General features: G+C 42.3%; 1 protein-coding gene across 2 annotated transcripts in view; it reads right to left on the bottom strand.

Moving 5' to 3' along the window:
- The window catches only part of mgll (monoglyceride lipase), a 48,509-nt gene that overhangs the window by 5,691 nt on the left and 19,638 nt on the right, over positions 1–23,180 (bottom strand). For both annotated transcript variants that reach the window (XM_080764068.1, XM_080764067.1), the window contains 4 exons: positions 20,253–20,359; positions 12,998–13,134; positions 1,165–1,275; positions 497–586 (listed from right to left, as the gene is read on the bottom strand). In XM_080764068.1, the coding sequence (XP_080620194.1) occupies positions 497–586; positions 1,165–1,275; positions 12,998–13,134; positions 20,253–20,359 (445 nt within the window). The remainder of the gene's footprint in view (positions 1–496; positions 587–1,164; positions 1,276–12,997; positions 13,135–20,252; positions 20,360–23,180) is intronic.

The following is a 23,180-nucleotide window of genomic DNA, read 5'->3' as shown; positions in this document are numbered from 1 at the left end:
CAATCTGTGACCTGGAGAATAAACATCTGTGAATAGGTCGATCCATGTACAGAACAAACAAACAAACAAACAAACAAACAAACAAACACACACACACACACACACACACACACACACACACACACACACACACACACACACACACACACACACACACACACACACACACACACACACACACACACACACACACACACACACACACACACACACACACACACACACACACACACACACACACACACACACACAATTGATGTCCATCTATTTTTAGTGGTTCACTCATTTCATCCCTGGAGACCTGGTTTTGATCTCCAGTTTATTGCTCTTGATTGCATAAAAAAACACTACAGTCTTTCTTCCCAACACCACTGCCATACCCTGCTTGGTGTTGGCTGGTGTACTGACCTACATACTCAACACACACATCTCACACGACCACACACATGTGTACACGCGCACACACGCATGCACAGATACTTTCCATGTCCCTCACCTGTTTCTGGTCTCGTGAAACCCATCTGGACTCAATTGTGCCCAGAGAGAGGCTGGGCATCATGTGGTTCAGAATCTTAGCCATGAAAACCTACACAGTAGCAAAACAGCATATTACAGTATGCATATTTCATTAAAGTCAGGGTGAGAGAAAGGAAGACAAGGGAAAGATCATAGCCATTCAATTCTCTTTGAAGAGGTGCCCGACGTTAACGCGCGTGTGTGTGTGTGTGTGTGTGTGTGTGTGTGTGTGTGTGTGTGTGGGTGTTTGCATTTGAATGTACAGTAAGTGAGTGAGAGAAGTAACATACGTAAAGATAAAAGAAAGGCAAGGAGAAGAGAAGAAGAGGAGACGAGATCAGAAATGAAGAGGAGAAAAAAAAGAACAGACGAGGACAAGAAGAGTACAAGGATGGAACAGAACAGAGAAGATAGAGGAATATAAGAGGAGATGAGATGGGAGGAGAGGACAGGAAAACAGAGGTTAGGAGTGTAGTATAGTATAGTGTCCTATAACATACAGTACATGGGCCACTGGCAGCCCATGTATGTTATAATACATGTCCAATGTATTTGCATTTAAGTTCATAAAGTTAACATAAGTATAACTAAATGTATTTGAAATATATCTCTGAAGTTGCCCACCCCCCTGTTCCTTCCTTCCTATACCTTGAACGGCGTGGCCGAGTCGGGGTTCATCTGGACCATAGGCGCTATGAGAGCCACCCCTGCAAACTCACTGGGCCTCTCACATGCTGTGAGGATGGAGATGGCGCCACCCTGGTGGCAGAAGAACACAAAACAAAAACATTGTTCTAAATTAAAAGGATGGAGATGGCAACACCCTGGAGGCAGAAGGCCTCACTCACACCTACACAACAATGTTGCATGGAAGATGTAAGCAAGTTGCAAGTGTCATGGCCGTCCCCTCCCTAGATGCCTCCATTTCCCACAAGGCTTTGCGGGAAGTGGGCGGTGCGCTAGAGAGGAATGCAGAAACAACAGACCCACGTTTCTCTGAGTGTAGTCTCCCCCCTCATACAACACGTTTGTCTCTTCAAACCACGTGACTCCCATTGGAAATTAATTGCGAGCTTGCAACACGCACAAGACTCATGCATCAGCTATACAACAGTCTGCAGATAGGATAGTAAGAATAAGAGAAAGTGACGCACCGAGGACACGATTTGACGCCACACGGTGGAGTGAGGTTCAAAGCATGACACTAATGTTTATTACATTTTCCGTGCATTATATACAAAACAGTATCTCGAGAGGTTCAACCCCCCGCCCAGTGGTCGTATGTCACATAGGTATTTCTGAGAATACATACTGTAAGATTGACAAAATGTACAATTTCTGTGGTTTAAAGTTCGTTAGGCTTAGGCATCAGTGAGTTGGAGGGGTGAGATGAAGGCCAAAGGTGGGAGTTCCTGTCCCCTCTATGGCAGGCAGGATGTGCGGGCCCCTTCATTGGAACGGAGCAACCTGAAAAGATATGATCTATGCACGTTGCCTGTGCTCTCATAAACAACACCTAATAAACCTGATACTAATAGATTCCGTCAAGATTAGGAAGGTGTAAGACATACAGGATACTGTGTTTGCGTAAACAGGCCTTAAGGTCAACATCAGCGTATCTCAAGAATTGGTGCAATACAGTAAAGTACAGTATGCATGCTGTTGGTCACATAACCATGAGCTGACATCAAGCGTGACATCTATGCATCATGCATGGTTATGAAAATCATAACACATGGTTTGACCAAACTTTTTTGTTTGATGCAAAAAGAAATTGCCAACGGCTGATTTGGTCTGGTTTATTAACCAGGCTAGAAGACCACAGCCATGCAACAAGGTTGTGTCATCAAACCATGTGACTCCCATTGGAAATGCATTGAGGCGGCCATAACACACGGAAGACACAGGACACAAGTGTGTCTTAGGTGTGAGTGAGGCCGAAGAACACACAACAAAAACATTGTTCTAAATTAAAAGGATGGAGATGGCGCCACCCTGGAGGCAGAAGAACACACAGCAAAACATTGCTCTAAAAGTCAAGCTCTAGGACTAAATCACAGTGTAGATACCGTATTGTAGGTACCAAATATAATATATATCTGGAGTGTATTAGTCAGTTTGGTATTGACTTGGATCATTGTTTGCAAACCGTCATGTTGGTTTATTGCCATTGTTTATTTAAACTGTAAAAAAGTGTCCTGTAAGTCCATATGGGCTGGGCTTCTTCGGAAGCATGACACTTAAATAAAGAATCAATCAACAAATCATATAAGAGGACTCCGATTATAAGACGAATCCCCATTTTTCAAACTCATTTGTGGAAAAAGAACATTGAATGTCAAATAGTCTAGTCCCCGAATTTTTTTTTGTGTGTATTACCTTCTGAAATAATTCAGGCCAATAGGGTATATAGTTATGGGTGCCCAAAAAGAGGCAAGGTGTACCGATATCAAAGAAACATAGATTAAAATACAAAATGTAACAAGCACCCGGGTGTTATAGAGATGATGTTTCCTGCCCGGCACGGTGGAGTGGTTTCTAATCCTTCACGGTGACCGGCCGGACGGCTTGGCCGGACATTTACAACAAACATAATTGGCTGTGTTCGACTGCAGGTGGGTAAATCTGGGAATTCAAGAGGGTGTCAAGGCGGGGGGAGTGGGAGGAATACGGTGTTCCTCCGAACGTGTTACATCCTCAGGGTGAAACTCCTCACTGTAAGGTGAAAAGAAGACGTTTTTGATTAAATGTGGTTGTCAACACACTACAGTAATTAGCCCGCGGACCTCCATTTGAAAAGATATGCCAGGGACCAGTGATTCTCAACCCGTTTAATTTCAATGACCCCCAGTCTGACATGCATATTACATCTGTACACTCTCAGAGTTACAGTCCCATAAAGGGTCCATTTGGTTCAAAACAATAATTTAGCTGGGGACCCCCTGGAACTCCCTGAAGGACCATTGATATACACCCTCCCTAAAAACCAAGTAGGGGTTGGCGGTGACAGGAACTTCATAGCGAAATTTGAAAGTGGCGTAATGACTACAAATTGGGAGAAAAAAGGAAAAAGAGACAAGAAGGCAGACAAAAGACAATCCCTTCCATCAAGGAAGTCAGAGTGTGCGTGCGTGCGTGCGTGCGTGCGTGCGTGCGTGCGTGCGTGCGTGCGTGTGTGGGAGGGGGCGTTATAGATACCACGAGGAAGACGTTGAGCCCAAGACCATACGTTTCAAACCTATATGTCTGGAATGAGCACTAAGCCACACTGACATCTGTGGGTTTTTTTGCTCCAACATTTGCTCCAAAGTTTGTGTAAAACCTTGAGAGACGATCACTTCAGAATGGCTCTCAAAAAAATTAGGTGAGGGGTTATTGAGAAAGAAACAGCGGAGAAAACCAGCGAGGGGTTTGGAGATGAATGCCGCATGAACACAACATGTCTTTTGTTTAAAATGGGTGTGAAGTTCCTCCTCCGCCTTCCTCTGAGTTTCACTATATAGACATGAGTGGAGAGAGCGAGAGAGAGAGAGAGAGAGAGAGAGAGAGAGAGAGAGAGAGAGAGAGAAAGAGAGAGATAGGAAGGAAGAAAGAAAGAGAGAGAGAGAGAGAGAGAGAGAGACAGAGAGAGAAAGTCAGAAACAGGAAAGGGTCAGAAACAGGTCATGGATTTTGGGATTTGAACCCTCGACCCCAGGAACACACACATGTGTTGTAAAGCTGCGTCTAACATGAGCTGTAAGTCATGTCGTTGTCTTGGCACATCATGGAGAGTGAAGCTTTGAGGATGGCTACAGAATCTAACCACTCAGAGTGAAGCTTTGAGGTGGGCTATAGAATCTAACCAATCAGGGCCAGGATCATTAGAAGATCTTTGGCTGCCAAGAACCAATCCATTATCCACACTTGGTTTCAGCTAATGCGAGTGCACACGCACGCACACACGCACATACACAGTGCATGTCAGTGAGTGTATACTGACCAAAATAGACAGAAATATATACGCAAACAATGATATAAAGACACGCACGCACGTACACGCACACACACAGTGTCATTTTGTGTGTGAAAGACTTTGTTGGCTATTTTGAGTTTTGAGCATAATCTTTGTCTGTTGTTTGAATATTCATCAGGCTGGAGAAGTTCATGAAAAGAAACGGGAAGCACAGAGGAACAAAATACTTCCTAACAACACAGTTCACTTTCTAAAGCTGGAGAAACACAGACACAAATACTCTCTCTCTCTCAGTTTCTCTCTCTCTCTCTCACACACAGACGCACGAACACACACACACACACACACACACACACACACACACACACACACACACACACACACACACACACACACACACACACACACACACACACACACACACACACACACACACACACACACACACACACACACACACACACACACACACACACACACGCGCACACACGCGCACACACACGCACGCACGCACCAATCTCATCAATTTAAGAACTAGACTGCAATGTCATTTGGCCTACATTAGCTGGTCAGATAATCAGTTCCATATTGAAAATGAGGAGCAGATTGAAGAATGGAACAAGCTGTAAACAACATTCTGATTCTGGGTCGGTACCGTGAATGTGGTCATCACAATTTACAATTGGCACGAAATAGCATGAGCCCTATAGTCGACAAGCAACAGGGTGAATGGTCAGTTTATCATGTAGTAAAACGCAAGTAAAAACTATCTATTGAAAGAAAATAGGATTCCAGCCAGGTAAATAGCAATACTAGCATCGGTCTAAACAAAATGCTATCTGAAATAACATTCTTAAGTGTTTGTGGTCAAGCAAGCAGTATAAATCTATCAAAAAAGAAAAGAAAAGTGCTAGAGGGTGAGGTGTACTCGATTCCTAGAGGATGAGGTGTAATGGATTCCAGCCATGGTAAAACATTTGGTTAAACAAGCACTATATTACCGTATGTCTAAATCTAAAAACAAAAGAAATATGCAGCAAGAAGGAAAAGCAAGTGCCAGAAGGTGAGGTGTACTGCAATGGAAACTAGGGAGTGAGTCTGACTGAGGATGGGAGCTCATTCTACAGCGTGGGGAGACTTTAGGACACTCGGACAGCATGGAGGGTGTTTCAGGGAAGGAACGGACAGACTTCCTGTGTTAGCAACATGAAAGAGAAATGTATTTTAGATTGTCCTCCCTGGACAATCCTTCCTGAGCACGCACGCACGCCCATTGAGTCCTAACTGAAACAGATAAGGCAGCTCAGAGTTCTGCACAGTGAAGGAGAAAGGGGGTGGAAAGTGACCAATTAACCAGATTCAACTGATCAATGTTCTTATCTTAATCTTTCCGTCTCGCTCGCGCACGCACGCACGCACGCGCGCACATGTCATGTCCAGGGGGTGTACTTGTACATCAAGCTGCCTCACGCAACAGAAACAGGAGATAGGCTCCTGCCCCTATGGGCCTCATGGCTCGGCAAGGCTTACTTTGTGGGCGGGCCAATATGACTTCAAATCAATATCACGATTATTTGAAACTTTTGCCCCAATTACGATTAATGAACGATTATAAAAAAAAAGAAAATGTAAAAATAACTGATCAACAAGCTCACAACGCGTCACATGTAGACTGGTCATTTTCCATGACACCGTTGTACAAAAAGTACAATACAGTATAATACAGGGCATAAAGACGTAGTTCACCCCAAAGATGACTTTCTATCAATAATAATAACTATAATTGTGTCTGCGTAGGTGGGGGTAATGCTTATACTCTGTCATACCGATCTACAAGCTCACAACAGCGTGTGAGCTGTTTAGATCAGCGTGCCAGAGTTTTCAGCGTGCCAGAGTGTCAAACAACAAAGTATTTGAATCAGGCTAATTTCTGTTGGTCGCCCTTTCCTGTTTATACAGCAGTAAACAAGTCAAACCGAGCCTAAATAAAGGAATGTCAGAAAGTAAACATGTGTTGTTTCACTGTTGGCTAATACCAGGGGGGGGGGGGGATGCCATTCAGCCCTGGACAGACATTGAGCTAAAGCCTCAGGCGTTACCATTAGATCTCCAGTGCCTTTTGTTTTAATATAACATTTTACTAACACGGCACTGAGTGCCACGCTATGAGCTTGTAGCTCTGCTATTTTTGAAAAATCATGAAAATGTGGCACAAATCTTTGAATATATATTCTTTCAGAGCAAACTTTTTTAACGAAGTACAAGCTGGCGACGCATTGTGCGCTTGTAGATCTGCTATTTTTACTAGTTTGGTACTGGTTGATCATTGACTCCGTCAACGAGGCGGATGCGTGCACGAAACCTCGCCCTTTAGGGCAAGGTCGCTTCTCGCCCTCAGGAGTCTTACTGGTTGGTTAGCATTCCTATTGGCATATAGGAATGTGACAAAGGAATGTCACACCACATGTCACCAGACAGGTTGTGGGTTGTGTACAAGCTGCCACGGCACGTCAAGCACAACCAACTCCTCTTACCATGTCATTCTAATAGAGGGTATGCACATGCATAAACTCAATGGCAGATCGAGTGGCAAATAGAGTGGCAAAGTGAGTGACAAAGTACATTTAATGTTGTTTAAAGTCATTTAATGCAATCAAATAGGACTTTTCTGTTTGGATGTATGGGCTGTCAAGGCCAGAGAGTAGTTTTGTGCCACTCAGTAGGCGTTCTCGCATAACTTCCACGTATGATGATGATGTCATGCGCATTCTTTCAGAGCAAACGTTTTTAACTCAAATGCTTCTGGGGAGGTCCCTGGAACAACATATTTTCGGATGTGGGTCGGCAGCCAATTACATATATGTTTGGGGGTCCTTGACATGAAAATGTTTGAGAATGACTGACAGAAACATAGGGTTTTTCAGAAAAGACATTTTGTAGAATCTGGTCTGGGTTCTAAATGGGTTATTTAATATGGATGCAGGATAAATCAAATGCATTTAATATAATAACGCAGGATACATGATCACTGTATAATCTAGCAACATGTAAGCTAAATCACAGACTCTCCAGGATGTTATCACTGGAGTGTCAAAGCATTTTAGCTCCCAGGTGGCTTTCATTGTCTTTGGGACTTACGTCATACTATTTACAGTCAAATAGAGACTTGCAGAAACAGAGAGGGGCGAGAGGAACTGACTGAGAGAAACACAGGATAAGGGAAACGAGGTCCTGCGATAAGAAAGCTATTCACTACTTTCATTATGGTCGACACGTCCACTATGGGTGGTCTGCGTGAGAGACAGGGTTGACCTGGTTTTCAGGTCGAAGAGACGCATTAGGAAATATATAGTTTTATGTGAATTCATGTTGCATTGACATTTTCACATTTGTCAAGAATAGGTGAGTGGAGGAAAAAAACTGTGTATTGTAGGGGGAAAAAAGTCTCACCTAAAAGAAAGAAATTAAAAGATTTACGCTGTCATCTGTTGACTAGGTTTCACGCCATTTACGCTGATTTCACGATTGTAAGTCACTCAGGATAACAGTCTAATGCCTTAAGCAAATCGGGGGCAAAGGAAGTGAGTTTAACGTAGTTTAATATTGATTAATACAATCAGATAAGACTTTCCTGTTTGGATGTATGGGCTGTCAAGGCCAGAAAGTAGTTTTTTGCCACTCAGTAGGCGTTTCTGCATAACTTACGTGTATGATGATGATGTCACACGCACACCCTCTATTGTAAATAAAGGCGATGATGAAGATGATGAACAGACACAAGTGAATAAAGGTAACAAACTAAGTGAGATTTTAAAAAAACTCAACAAGGAAAATGAGAATGGCACTTGGGGTGGCACAGTAGTAACAGTAGCTGCCCACCACCGCCGAGTTCAAATCCACCACAGTGCATCTGGCTTTGTCCAGGGGTGGGCAATTAATTCTATATAAAAAGCAGTAAATGGCATTGTTTTGACAAGCTGGTAAGAGTATATTATTGTTATTTCCTCTGACTTCAGTAAATAAATGCTTATTAGCACATATTTAGTTGAAACCTCTGCATTCGGCTCGGCCTCCACCTTTCTTTTTGTGGGCATGAGCGGACATTTTTGAGGGGGGGGTGACAAGGAAGGTAACGGGTCAATCATTCGGCACGGCAGGAAAACAGATTGTGTGTGTACGTGAATAAACAGGCTATATATAAGCAATGCCATTTTAGTCCACGCATAAGGTAAAATTAGAAAGTATGTTATATTTTCTCATTTCCACGTAACCTGGTCAGAGTCAGCCAAAGGGCCGTGTAATGCCTGCTCTACCAGTGATTCCCAAACCTTTTCATGTCAAGGACCCCAAATTGACACCAATTAGCCCGTGGACCCCCATTAGAAGAGATATGTCAGGGACCCCCATGAGAAGATTTTTATGGCTCTAGCAGTGATTCTCAACCCATTTAATTTGAAGGACCTCCAGTTTTTCATGAATTAGGCTCCAGACCCCCATTTAATGGCATTTCTATCTCTGAGAGTGTGCAAATGGAACGGGTCCATTTGTACACTCTCAGAGTTACAGACCCATAAGGGTCCATTTGGTTCCTAACTATAATTTAGCTGGGGACCCCACTTTGGGAACCACTGGTCTATACGACCAGAATTGTCCCATGTTCGGGGGAGGAAACCATAATTGTCCCTTTGCGTGCTCCCACAGGATGAGGCGGCCCCGGGCTCTTCACTGGCAGGTGAGCCAGTATAGGATACAAACACACAGTACTGTGTGTGGGGAGGAATCAGTTGGCATAGCAACTAAATTGGGGAGGTAAGAAATGAAGGTTTTAGGGATCAGAGCGTACAAATTAAAGTAAGAACGAAAAAGTATGGCTTTAATAAGCAAAAGAAGTAAAAAGATATAAAATATAAAAGTGAGGACAGAAAAGAAGATCTAATAGGAATTATGGAGAAAAGAAAAATACTTTCTCTTAAGGGGGAAGAAACCGTAGGTTGATTGTGTAGCTTATTTTCCAGTTCAGGTTAAAAACTAAAGCAGGAAGCCCGGACCACTGGCGTAGCGGTCTGTGCACCTAGCCTGACAGCGTGTCCTGGGTTTGAATACCGATCCCGTGTCACTCCTCATCTCTCTCCCCATTTCCTGTCAGTCTACTGTCCTATACATTTTTATTTCCTATACGTTTAACAATACTAAAAACAGGGGGAAAGGGAGGTGGAACAAAGTTGGCAACTTGGCATCAATTTCAAGTTCAAACTATTCAAATCTGAATGCAGAGTCTCAGCGCAGGCACACCTGAACTTCCATGCGCGGCCAAAAGCCGCTGTCTGCCGGCGCCTCTTCCAGGTTTATAGACAGTTGGTGGATGGAAATGAAGCTCCACTCACGTGGCAGAATGCCGTGGGGGCAAGCTTTTCCTGGAATCCACTCCAATGGAGCTTCATCATTTCCATCCACCAGCTGTCTAAAAACCCGGAAGAGACGCTGGCAGACAGCTGCTTTTGTCCGCGCATGGAATCCTAGGTGTGCTTACACCCTGTCACTCCCTGCCTGATAAGCACTCACAGCATGTAAAGCCACTGACACTAGGTGTAAATGGTCATTGTCATATTGTGTGTGGAGACCTGTGTTTAGAATTAGGTGTCAATAAATACCGCCTATGCTTGCACATACACGGACACAACTATGGCTCTGCAGGGCACATGAATGTGGATTACATTCTTATCTCAATGTTTAAAACATGACCCAAACATTAATGATTATTAATTAATGTACCACAGTACATTATTAAGAAATGTAAGCCTGTAATAACAAGTAAACGAGGTTCATCATTCTACACGAAAAAAGTGAAGACAGGGACTGGGATTCAGAGATTTATACGTGTATGATATTGATGAATAAATTATAATGATGTGAAGGATTAAAGCTGCTATAATCAATATGTCAAATTTTTAGTGTCTTTTTTTGACAGCCAGCAATGAGTAAAACGCTCCCATTTTTTTGGTCCACAATCTGCATTCAAAGATGTTCCTAGAAGCTTTGTCATTGGTCGAAAAAACTAAACGATATGACTAACCAATCAGGAAGTAGACAGGCAAATCGACCAATGACAAAGCTTCTAGGAAAATCTTTGAATGACTAGATGTGTCACAGAGACTACATTTTTGGGGAGCGTTCTACCCATTGCTGGCTGTCTGAATACCAGGGAAAAAAAACGTCATAAATATTTTGACATATTATTGCTTATAGCAGCTTTAATAACGTGCAATCTTTGTGTGAATTTTAGCCACAAAAAGATGATATCAAGCTAGCAAGACACATTTGGAGAATAATTAGGAGAAGTGGGTGTGTGCAGCAGTGTAAGTGTGATCCAGTCTGTCCGGGCTGCTTGTTTACAGAGTGAGACTTTTCTCTAAACCAACATTGGTCCCTGTCTGGGAGTACAGTGTAAATGTTTGGCTGTGTTTTTATGCAGGCAGTTATGTTGTATGTAAGCAAAGACACACGCACACACCCCCACACACAGCTTGTTCATTTTAAGTACAATAATATGTGGGCAGTGAAGCCCTAGCTGCAATCCTCCCTGACAGACAGAAACAGTGCTAAATCCTCCCTGACAGACAGAAACAGTGCTAAATCCTCCCTGACAGACAGAAACAGTGCTAAATCCTCCCTGACAGACAGAAACAGTGCTAAAGGCAGCTCAATTTGCCATGAATGCAAAATCATGTCCTTTAGAAGGTGCAGGCTTTAATGTTGAATGCAGCCTGATGCCTTTATGTGCCTTTCATTCATTCATTTGATTAAAAAAACACCTGCATGCTATCTCTTTTACTCTGCAATCAATGAAAGGCACCCTAATGTGATGTAAAACACTCTGGTCTTAACCCATTCTGGACGGGAACCCCTTTTGGTGTTTTAAGCATTATGTCATAATTTATCTATTGAAAAATAGCAGATCTACAAGCTCGTAGTGCGGCACCGAGTGCTACGCTACAAGCTTGTAGGTCTGCTGTTTTTTTTAAACATGAATGAAAATGTATATGAAAAAAAATGAAAATGTGGCGCAAATCTTTGTAATATGTTATATATTCTTTCAGAGCGAACGTTTTTAACTCAAATCTTTGCTTCTAGGGGTGTCCCTGGAACAACATATATTCAGATGGGGGTCAGCAGCCAATTACATCCTTCCTTGACATGATGACAACAATAGTTTGAGAACCACTGACAGAAACATGAGGTTTTTTCAGAAAATAAATGATTTAGAAGACATTTGTAGAATCGTCCTCAGGTCTAAATGGTCTTAAGGACCTTCACCATCAACTGGTTTCATTGGATATACTTGTCCACCTAAGAAGTAAAATCTAAAAAGCTACACTTATACGCTTATACGGATCCATTTGGCACTATTTCTACTATTTTCAATTAAATTCAAAGGAGCTTTATTGGCATGAGAAAACGTACGCTTACATTGCCAAAGCAAAAGTGGAACAAGACAATCAAAATAAAACTATGTATTTACAAATAAATGTTGAATATAAATAGGAATTAAAGAAAGGTGTAAACAGAGCTGTGTTACATTATTAACACTTTGGGTAATACTACCTTGTGAAACTATACAAAAGATTGTGCACTTTCTGTCAGAGATAGATAGTTATACATCCATAAGAGAAGTTAGCTTTATACTTTTGAAAGTTGTATTTCAATGTTTTTGCATTCGCTTAATATAAAAAAAACATTTGCGACAAGTAGCAGCAATTCATTCAAATGTAATTGAATTAAAGTTAGTTGCTCTGTTTATACTGTAACAGAGTTTCTATACTCTCTCAACACCGATAAATACTGTATGTTGAAACTGAATCTCTCTTCTTCACTGGATGAAATCCACGGTGTTAATTTAACCCTAAAAGAGTGTACAGATTACATCCGTACAGTCCCAAAGATAAAAGTGGATACATGAACACTAAGGATTTTACTGTGTGCAGCGTGAATGGTTTCAATGTCAAGCTGTGAAGTTGAACACTACTTGTGGTTTGTGTGCCAAACGGTTTGACAGAGAGATTAATAGCTAAGTGGAACTGGCAAGGGGACTGTCTGTCTGTGTCTGTGGATCGTCATTCTCTAATCCTTATGGGAATCAAAAGCAAAAGTAAATAACGGGATTATTTTGAATAGAATATTATGAATCCATTCTGGACGGGGACCCCTTTTGGTGCTTTAAGCATTGTTAGAATCCGTACAGTCCTCTCTCCTATAACGTTTTCCTTTCTTGAGAATTAGGATTTTCCTGTTTTTCGTCACAATTGTTTCCAGGAGGAGTAGCAAATATTACAGTTCCCGATCAACTGCCAAGACATAATTCATAATGAAAAATTACTTCAGGACATCAACAGCCCCAATAATTCGTAGGGGTCCATTTGGTTTCATGTTGCGCTCTCAAGAGTTACGTCATTGTTAAACATCTGCATTACTTAAAAACAAAAACATTTAGTTTGATAAATTCTCAAAGCGTGTCAAAGCAAGGATTACCATGGAATGTCCCAGGATGAAGATGGGCAGGCCTGGGTAGCGAGCCTTCATCAGGTCCACGTGGTGAAGAGAGTCCCTGATGTACACCTGGAAGTCCTTGATGTTCATCCTGTCACCTTCGCTCTGCCCATGACCCACTGGATGGAGAGAATGAACACATTCATTCATTAACAGCTCCCCCACACGCAATCGCACATGTTGTGTGTGTGTGTGTGTGTGTGTAGAGGAGCATTAGCATGTAAGAATGTGTGCATTGCACTCGTGCATATATTATGGTGTGTATGTGCACATATCTGTGTGTGTGTATGCATGTGGTAATGTGTGCCTATAGAAATAGTGTGTGTGTGTGTGTGTGTGTGGGCCACCATGCACACAGCACGCGTGTGTGAGCCGTATTTCGGTTATATTGCCCCCAGAGTGACAGCCAGGCAGGCCCGCACACACACACACACACACACACACACACACACACACACACACTAAACTAAAGCATCAACGTGGAAATCACAAAACAAGCTTCCAGTCCATTCCAAATACCTTGTTGCTGAGGCGTCAGAACTTCGGAAGATTTAGAAAAGCATAATCCACAGTATTGTCACCGCGTCCGCGACCTAGTCTATTTTTAGTTCATCAGATTGTTCGGCGTGCTACGGCCCCGGAACGAGAAAGATGAATGAAACAAAAAGTAAACATCTCCACATGGCTCTGCAGCAGCAGTCTCAGGAAGTGAACGTAACAACTCGCATCGATCGCATCCTATAGTCTAGGCCAAAAACCTGGGTCTTAAAAAGGCTAGTCTAGGCACATTAGTGAAAAAGAACTGACAGCCTGTTTATTCATATTAAGCAAGATGATCATGTAAAAAAACACAACAAAAACATATTTTACTGAAAGAAAGAAAGATATTATGAAACTCAAAAAATATATATATATATATATTTATTTTAATTGATGGGTGGTCCAGCTCTCTATATGGGTGGGCCGCGCCCACCCAGGCCCACCCATAGCTGCAAGCCTGTCGCGTGTGCGTGTGTGCAACTGTGCGTGCGTGTACGTGTACAGGGTATGTGTGTGTGTGTGCATGCGTGTGCCATAGCAATGGCTGAGAGGTATAGAGTGAGTTACCATGGTGACAATAGGACACTCTTAAACATTCACAACATGTGCGGTTCACACGTTCTCTCTCTCTGGCCATCTATCTTTCTGTCTCTGTAGCAGTTGTTTATCCTCCCTCCCTCCCTCCCTCCCTCGTCCTGTCATTCACTCGTGCACGTCCCCCATCTCTATCTCTCTCACACATGCATTCACAGCCTGCACACCATTTCACATTTCCTCACCCTCCGTTTCTCTCTCTCTCTCTCTCTCTCTCTCTCTCTCTCTCTCTCTCTCTCTCTCTCTCTCTCTCTCTCTCTCTCTCTCTCTCTCTCTCTCTCTCTCTCTCTCTCTCTCTCTCTCTCTCTCTCTCTCTCTCTCTCTCTCTCTCTCTCTCTCTCTCTCTCTCTCTCTCTCTCTGCCATTTAAAAACAAAATGTGTAGGCCAACAATTGCTGATCTACGAGCTCACTATGTGTTGTGCCATTAAATTGTGAGCTTGTAGCTCTGCTATTTTTTGTGGGGTACAGGCTTTAGTTCAGACATACTATTGTTCCGACTGTCATTAGACTGTCATTAGATCATTAGAACAACAACCTACCTCAAACCCTAACCTAACCACAACCGTCCACATGGTGTGTCTAATCTGGGCGTGCATCCCTAAACCCTAGCCTAACCACAACCGTCCACATGGTGTGTCTAATCTGGGCGTGCATCCCTAAACCCTAGCCTAACCACAACCGTCCACATGGTGTGTCTAATCTGGGCGTGCATCCCTAAACCCTAGCCTAACCACAACCGTCCACATGGTGTGTCTAATCTGGGCGTGCATCCCTAAACCCTAGCCTAACCACAACCGTCCACATGGTGTGTCTAATCTGGGCGTGCATCCCTAAACCCTAGCCTAACCATAGCCCTTAAATGTATAATCCTAAACCCAACCTTAAATCTTTAGGGTGGTCGTAACTTAATTAGTAGAGAAGAGGTCACCGGTTCACCTCCTAGCCCTCGTCCATGTGTTGCAAGTGACCCTGGAGCAAGGCACTTCTGCTCCTACCCCACGCGCACTCATCTATTCAAGTGTGTGTGTGTGTGTGTGTGTGTGTGTGTGTGTGTGTGCGGGGGTGGGTCTGTCTTTCCGTCAAGTCAATACTTCAGCCAGCATCACTGCTGAAATCAATGTACTGTACGTACTCTTCTTGGCAGTTGTCTTTCTATAAACATAACATACTGACTGATCTGCATGTAACTTCATAAACATAACATACTGACTGATCTGCATGTAACTTCATATGTTCCCTGCTTGTTCCATGCTGCCGTTTATTATTATCACATGTGCATGCTGGCATTGCTTGTTGTATTGCTTATTAACATGGTTTTATTGTGCAGATGCGACATCTCAAGGGGCTTATCCTTTCAATAAAGGTATATAAGTACGTAGCAGTGATGAATGAACCAGCCTGAACTGGGATCAATTATGGACTAACAGTCATCCATACATCCTGGCGGAGGAGCCATTAGAGTGGTGAATGCAGTTTGTCGCTCTATCGGATCTGCATGGTGTAAACAAAAGGCTAATTGCTGCTGGTGGTTAATCCTCCCCATGGGATTCTAACAAGACATGAAATGTCATTTACAGCAGCTTGGCTCCCTACCAATATAAAGAAAACAAGTGCATCCGTGTCTGACGGTGAAACACAAGGGAGAGTCTCTTTTCCCGGTGTTTTGCCCATGCAGGTGGACAGGGGGGGGTTTTTAGGTTAGGTTTAGGCATAATTTCTGTGAGCTTCAGGTTAGGTTTAGGTATAGCTTTGTGAGACGGACACCGAATATACAAACGAAGAGGACGGGAGACGAGACCATGTGGCGGTTACCGAAGGCTGAGGCTCATGAGAGACACGCGGAAATAATAGTGTGCAGATACACAGTTTGAGCATTGCTGCTAAATATATTGTTACTGTACCAGTGTTGTTTTTGGCAGCAAAATTTGATTTTGGTTTTAGTCATAGTCTTTTGAATAGTTTTCATAGTTTTAGTCACCTGGAATGTTTTAGTGTTAGTCTAGTTTTAGTCGACTAAAATGTATTTTGGCGGGCCTTGATGACATCGTGATTTTACACACAGCCGATCTACAAGCTCACAACTTCTCGCAGCGCGACACGTTGTGAGCTTGTAAATCGGCTATTTTCAGCATGCAACGAAGTGTAAACTGACTTATATTGGATCTCTTGTCCACTAGTCCCTTCCTAACATTTTAGTCTAGTTTATATTGTCGATATATTTAGTCTTAGTTTTAGTCATCATAGCTTATTTTTCCTTTAGTTCCCGTCAGTGAAAGAAGGTAGTCGACGAACATTTTTCGTCATAGTACGAAATAAACTACGAAATAAACACTGCTACTGTACCTTTTTAGTGCAAGTCAATTGGTCGAGTTGTTTAACACAAGTAGGCCTATTGTAGAAATACCCAAATATCAATATGATTTTAAAAGAGCATACCTACAAGCTGAAAACAAATAATAATTCGCTTTTATAGTTGGCCAAAATAGGGAAGCCAAGTTGGACTTACTGAACATATGGCATTTTTATAAACACAGGATAAACAACGGAAGACAAATACATGAGCAGAAGAAAAACGGAACCGTTTGGAACCATATCAAATTGTAAAAGAGAAGCGAGCGATACATGTGTTTACAAAATGTTTTCAAGTACATGTACAGACATGCCCTGATGAAGACCAGTTGCTGCTCGACATGTCGGGCTGTTGGCTTTTAAGACTTTTTCTAAACATGAATAAAGTACATTGATTGTACGCCCTCTCCGATATTTTTCGAGTGCTCGCGAATCGCTCCTCTTTCCAAGTTGTGGTTCCCGTTGGTCCTAGGAGGCCCAACCTACGTTTTTAACTCAACTTTCATCCCCATTGAACACCATTGATCATCTCTCTTTTGATTTGCAATATAACATTGTAGCTGATAAATGAGGATCCATCCTGATTTAAATTTTATTTTTGGTTTGGTTCAGGACGGGAACCCCTTCTGGTGTTTAAAAGCATTATTGAAAAATAGCAGATCTAAAGTCTTTGAATATATATTCTTTCAGACCGAAACTTTTTAACTCAAATCTTTGCTTCTGGGAGGTTCCTGGAACAACATATTTTCAGATATTTGACATAGAACCACTGACATAGAAACATGGGATTTTCAGAAAACCGTCAGGATTTAGAAGCCATTTGTAGAACCGTCCTGGGGTCTAAATGGGTTAAAGAGTTGCCATTGTGACGTCGGGTTGGGGCCAATCAGTGATTAACACCAGCCTGTCCTCCACTGACCACAGCATTATCTCTGTAAGATCAAGTCTTTGTACTGTGATGTTAATCTTATCAAATTGGGCTGAGCCGTTTAATTTCCTGAACAAGGTTTGAAGGTTTTACCTTTTCCATTGAGGGATATACTGTACAACAGAGCGCACGCACACACACACACACACACACACACACACACACACACACACACACACACACACACACACACACACACACACACACACACACACACACACACACACACACACACACACACACACACACACGTTGTTTGAGTGAGCGAATGAAGAGATGATTTGATGTCATTGTAAGCCATTGTGTTATTAATTCATTCACTGCCAGCTCATAAATCAAATAAAAATGACCACCTTTTTTGTATTTTTTCATACAGTAGATTGGGCATTATATCCACCCATTCAGACACCCAGTCATACACCGATGTCAGAGGAAACCATGCAAGGCGCCAACGCCAACCTGCACATCGGGAGCAATTAGTGGTTCAGAGTCTTGCTCAAGGACACTTCTACACCAACTCTGGGGGAGCCCACAGGGATCCAACTGGGAACCTCGCGGTTCCCATCTGGCCACTCTATACCCGAGCCAACTGTGATTTCTCTCTCTCTCTGCGTTATTCTGTTTCAATAAAATGTAAGCTTTCTAAGCCACTGCACAACAATACTTAGCTGTCAAGCATTAATAAAATCTTAATAAGATTTCAATATTCCAAGATACATAGTACCGTGCGTATAGCAGCAGCTAGGGTAGGACATTGCAGACAGTATAGAGGCTGGCGAAGGAGTTTCTCTAGCATCCATTTTGGCAGGTGTCCAAATGTTATGTTCACATTCTTGTCTAAAACCAATTTGGGAGGTAAAACAGAGACTGAGTGACAGAAGCACCACCTACTGCTACTGTACGCTGCTGATAAAACAATATGAAAGTGAGAAAAGAGAGAGGAGACAGAGAATGAAAGACAGACAGGAGAGAGAGAGTCAGTCAGTCAGTCACTGTTGTTTTTGGCAGCAAATTTAGATTTATTTTTTAGTCTCTTGAATAGTTTTCATTTAGTTTTAGTCACAATTTATTCACCTGGAATGTCTTAGTGTTACTCTAGTTTTAGTCGACTAAATATCATAAGATTTTAGTCGACTGAATCTACAGTTGATTTAGTCGACTAAAATGTATTTTGGCAGGCATTGATGCCGATGGCGTTTTTACACTTTTACACTCTACAAGCTTGCGACGCGTTGTGAGCTTGTAGATAGGCTATTTACAGCATGCAACCAGAGTAAAATGACTTATACTGATCTATTGTCCACTAGTCCCTTCTTAACATTTTAGTGTAGTTTGTATTTGTTGACAAAATTGTCAGTATATTTAGTCTTAGTCACCGTAGCTTAGTTTTCATTTAGTTTCCATTTAGTTTTCGTCAGTGGAAAAAGGTAGTCGACGAACATTTTTTTCGTCTGAGTTTTAGTCGACGAAATCAGACAGACAGATAGACAGACAGACAGACAGACAGACAGACAGACAGACAGACAGACAGACAGACAGACAGACAGACAGACAGACAGACAGACAGACAGAAGGCGTTCTAGTTTTCCATGGTGACATTTGCAGAGTCACAAACAAAGCCAGGCTCAACGAGTCATCAGCTGGCCGTCACTGAAAATGCCATTGCATCCAATATGATTTTTCCATTCAACCGCTGGCGCAGCATTTAACGTCTCATGGGAGGTGCCCAGGAAATCCATACTCTTCCACTGTTGGCAGCTTAAACGCTTCTAGATTAACTGTCGACCGTCTTTGTTGTAGGAACAGGAAGGTGTATGGTTTTTGAGTGTGAACCGTGGCCGTCTTACTTTTTCTATAACAAACCAGTCCGGTGGGTTCTCAAGAAGGTTGTGTTTCAGAACCACTCTGTGAGGGTCAAGTTTGAGTTTCAGTGAAAGGGGAACAAAAGTATAGATCTTGTCACCCCTTGCCATTGTTTGAACCCAAAAGCTCCCAGACTAAAACAAGAGAGAAGATTGCCATGTGGATGCATTACATGTGTGTGTGTGTGTGTGTGTGTGTGTGTGTGTGTGTGTGTGTGTGTGTGTGTGTGTGTGTGTGCGTGCATGCGTGCATACCAGGGCTGTACAGTACAAATAAATATATCATTCACATTTTGCCTTTAAAAATAGTTGTGTGAACTGAAAAATATATATTGTGTGAGTAAAAATTTGAATCTCCCAAGGTTTGAAAAGTTCTTTATGTGCTTCAATTTTTTATTAAGAAGCTGTGTTATCGTTTCAGTTTAAGTTTTAAAAAGCTTTGTCAATATTTTATGGCCCACAGATACTAACTAGGGTCTTCTACTCCCAACAGTGCTCCACTGGTATTCATATCATAATTACACAGAAGCAGCGCGCGCATGCACGCATACACACATGCACACACACACACACACACACACATGCACACGCACACACACCACCACACACACACACACACACACACACACACACACAAATACACAACCAGTGTTAGAACGTGCAATTATTTTACCTACTGCAATTAATTTTCCGAAGTATAGGCTTAGTTGTTCCGTAGCATAAAGCTCTACAACAGAGAACAGTGAAATGTAAGAAATGCTCACTTTGAAGCACTGCCATCATAGTGCTTGGACGGTGTTGTGCAAGTGTGTCTGAAACTCCACGTCCTTTTCCTGTGTTTTGCATATTTTTGTTCTTTGCATAGTTTTCTTCTCTTTCGAATCTGCTTTGTGTGTGTTTGTTATTGTGTGTCAGTGCGTGCATGTGCATGCGTGTACAGTGTGTGCGTGCGTGTTACTCACCATGGTCGTGTGCGAACACAAACAGTGACTGTTCCTTCAGCCTCTGTGCGATCTCATCATACGGTCCACAATGCTCTCCTGCCCCGTGGGCCACGTAGACCAGAGCCCTGGGAGAAGAGACATAATGGACAACATTAAAGGAGCATTCAGTGATTTGGGTGATTTGGAAAACCCCCCAGTCCGCCCCGGTAACAAGATGTGCACATGCACACATGTACAGTCAGGCCAATAGCACACACATTTTAAACAAAGTCAGAGAGAGCGACAGGCAGCAACGCTGATGGCTTAATTAACCTATCATGTTTTCAGGTACATATTTTAGCGTGCTAAATATTTGTATTCAGTTTAAACGAGTAATAAACTGTCTGGATGTCATCTTGAATGAGATTTCTTTTTAAGTATTTCTGTAATCAAAACAAGCTGTGTTTGGAGGACGACGCAGCAATGGGAATCAAACGGGTGAATATAATCAAGATCCATTAATATGCATGTGAGCCTCGACACGTCATCACAACTTTCGTTCAAAGGAAGTAATTCAATTTAGATTTTTATTGACTTTTGATATAAAAGTACACAAAAATGAAAATGTGCAGACAGATTTATCATGACCTTTAGCTGTCTGACCCAGTGGTGAATAACTCATCTACGTTAGCACATTGATACCCGTGATACGATGACCATCTTATCAGAGACTGACGTCTGTGGTGCATAATGATACGAGACGTATGTTCCGTTCCTGTTCTTTCTTCCTTGTTTTCATATCCTCTGGTCACGTCATGTGTCCACTTCTGTATATATTTCTCTATGTGTGTATTAAACTTCAGAATGTGTCTTGTGATATTGCCTGGTTGTCATCATGTTCTCACCCCCAGGGCTGTGTGCTGAGCCCTCTCCTCTATTCCCTGTACACACATAGCTCTACCGTCCATTAGCCCATTTAGACCGTACGACGTGTGGGAAGGTCATAACTAATCCAACCGACGGGTTGCTATAGGACGTTCTAGCGCATTTCCATTGATATCAAACGAGAGAAAAATATTCTGGGTTTTTTTCTGTTTTTTTTAGTTGGCCTCTCCTTCTGCACCATGCTCCTTGCTCTTTTGTGCATGTGCGTTGTCGTTCACTTCCCTGTTTACCGTTCACAAAGAAAGGCTCAGAAAGAAGAAAGGCTTAATCTAAGGAGCATACAACATGTGTTGTACATAAACACAGGCTATTTTCCCATTAAAAATGTGTTACCTGTATTAAAACATGACTTGATAACTGAGTCAATAACTCAATAAACATCATTGCACGGACATGGATGTAATGGATATGAATCTTGTGTTTTGATCATAAATCAATCTTTTCCCCAGGGACTATTTTCGTCTAGACTTTTCAAATCAATCTGTGTTTTAAAATGCATTAAAATGCTTTAAAAAAGATAAGTAATATAATAATGATGGATTACCGGCCAAATGCAGCCTGACAGCGTGTCACTGGATCAAGTCTGGATCCCGACAGCCTTCGCTGCGTGTCACTCCCCATCTCTCTCCCCGCCTCCAGTCTACTTCACTTCACTATCAATAAAGGCATAAAAAGCCCCAAAAATACATCTTAATTTTTTATTTTTTAAAATGATGGATTACCTACTTATCTCAAAGTCTCTGCACGTTTATTTTCATACCGTACTGAAATTGGCTTCCTCGAAAAAACAAACAAACCACGGCATAGTTTGGAAAATGGTTGACAGTAATGTAAAGTATTCAGTGGGCAGTGTCGTATTCAGTGGGCAATGTCGTATTCAGTGGGCTAAATTAAGAATACTAGAAAAGTGCACTCCTCAAAAGCGCATGGCTCCCGTCAGGCCGTTTGGTCAGTGGTCTGGCCTCCCCAAACACTTGACCCAGGATTTAGAAGGTCACTGGGTCAAGCGTATAGGGAGGAGGTCATGTGATGTATTTGAAAGTATTGTTCCGTTCCTCAGTGGAAATAAGTTTTCGGACTTTACTGTGAAATCCTTGAATCGCTGATTTATATAACATTTTCATGATTGCTTTTCTAAATAAATCAAATCAAATAAAAGCCACTTATTATTTTGCACAGGAACAGGATGCACAGGATCCTGTGCATAGCCAGAGATTAAGAATAACATCCATCTGTTTATCCATCCATCAATTCCACCACACCCCTGTTTTCACAGCCCAGTAACCAGGAACAGTCTGAGAGGAAATCCATCAAAATACAGCTCACAGGAACAGAAAGAAAACATGCAGCCTTCAAAGCACGTCTGAGGATAGGAGAATGGATACATCATGGAGCAAACATATGAATCCAATCTCCATATGAAACAATAAGTCCAACATCTGAACATCGCACTAACTAACACAATACAGCATAAAGGTGGTTGCACACTGGACGTGTTTTTCGGAAAACCGACAGCTAAAACGCAGCTAAAAATCTGAAAAACACGTCCAGTGTGCAAACACCTTAAGGCTTCGTACACGCATATCAGACGAACATGCTCTGTGCTGTCCGTGTTTCATGGCCGCCTCAATGCTTTTCCAATGGAAGTCACGTGGTTTGACCAAACAGTTGTGTGTGATGGGGGGAGGGGGGTCAAACATGTTTGTGACTTCCATTGGAAAAGCATTGGGGCGACCATGAAACACAGGCAGAGCACAGCACAGTTGTTCTTTATGTGTGTACGAAGCCTATCAGGTATCAGGTGACTCTCCAGGTCGCGGTTTGACTCTCTAGTAATATTACTGCTCCTGCTTTTTGTGACCCTTTTGGGTGAAAAAACAAATATATAATTGTCAGGGTTACCCCTTTCAACCAGTGGTCCGGGGACCACCAGTGGTCCTTGAGAGGGTTCCAGGTGGTCCCCAGCTAAATGATGGAGAGTTGGTAACCAAGTGGACCCTTATAGATCTTTAACTCTTGAGT

Source organism: Protomyctophum bolini, assembly GCF_963924005.1.
Source record: "Protomyctophum bolini genome assembly, chromosome: 5".
Lineage (NCBI taxonomy): Eukaryota > Metazoa > Chordata > Actinopteri > Myctophiformes > Myctophidae > Protomyctophum > Protomyctophum bolini.
This window is presented reverse-complemented; position numbering and strand designations above follow the sequence as displayed.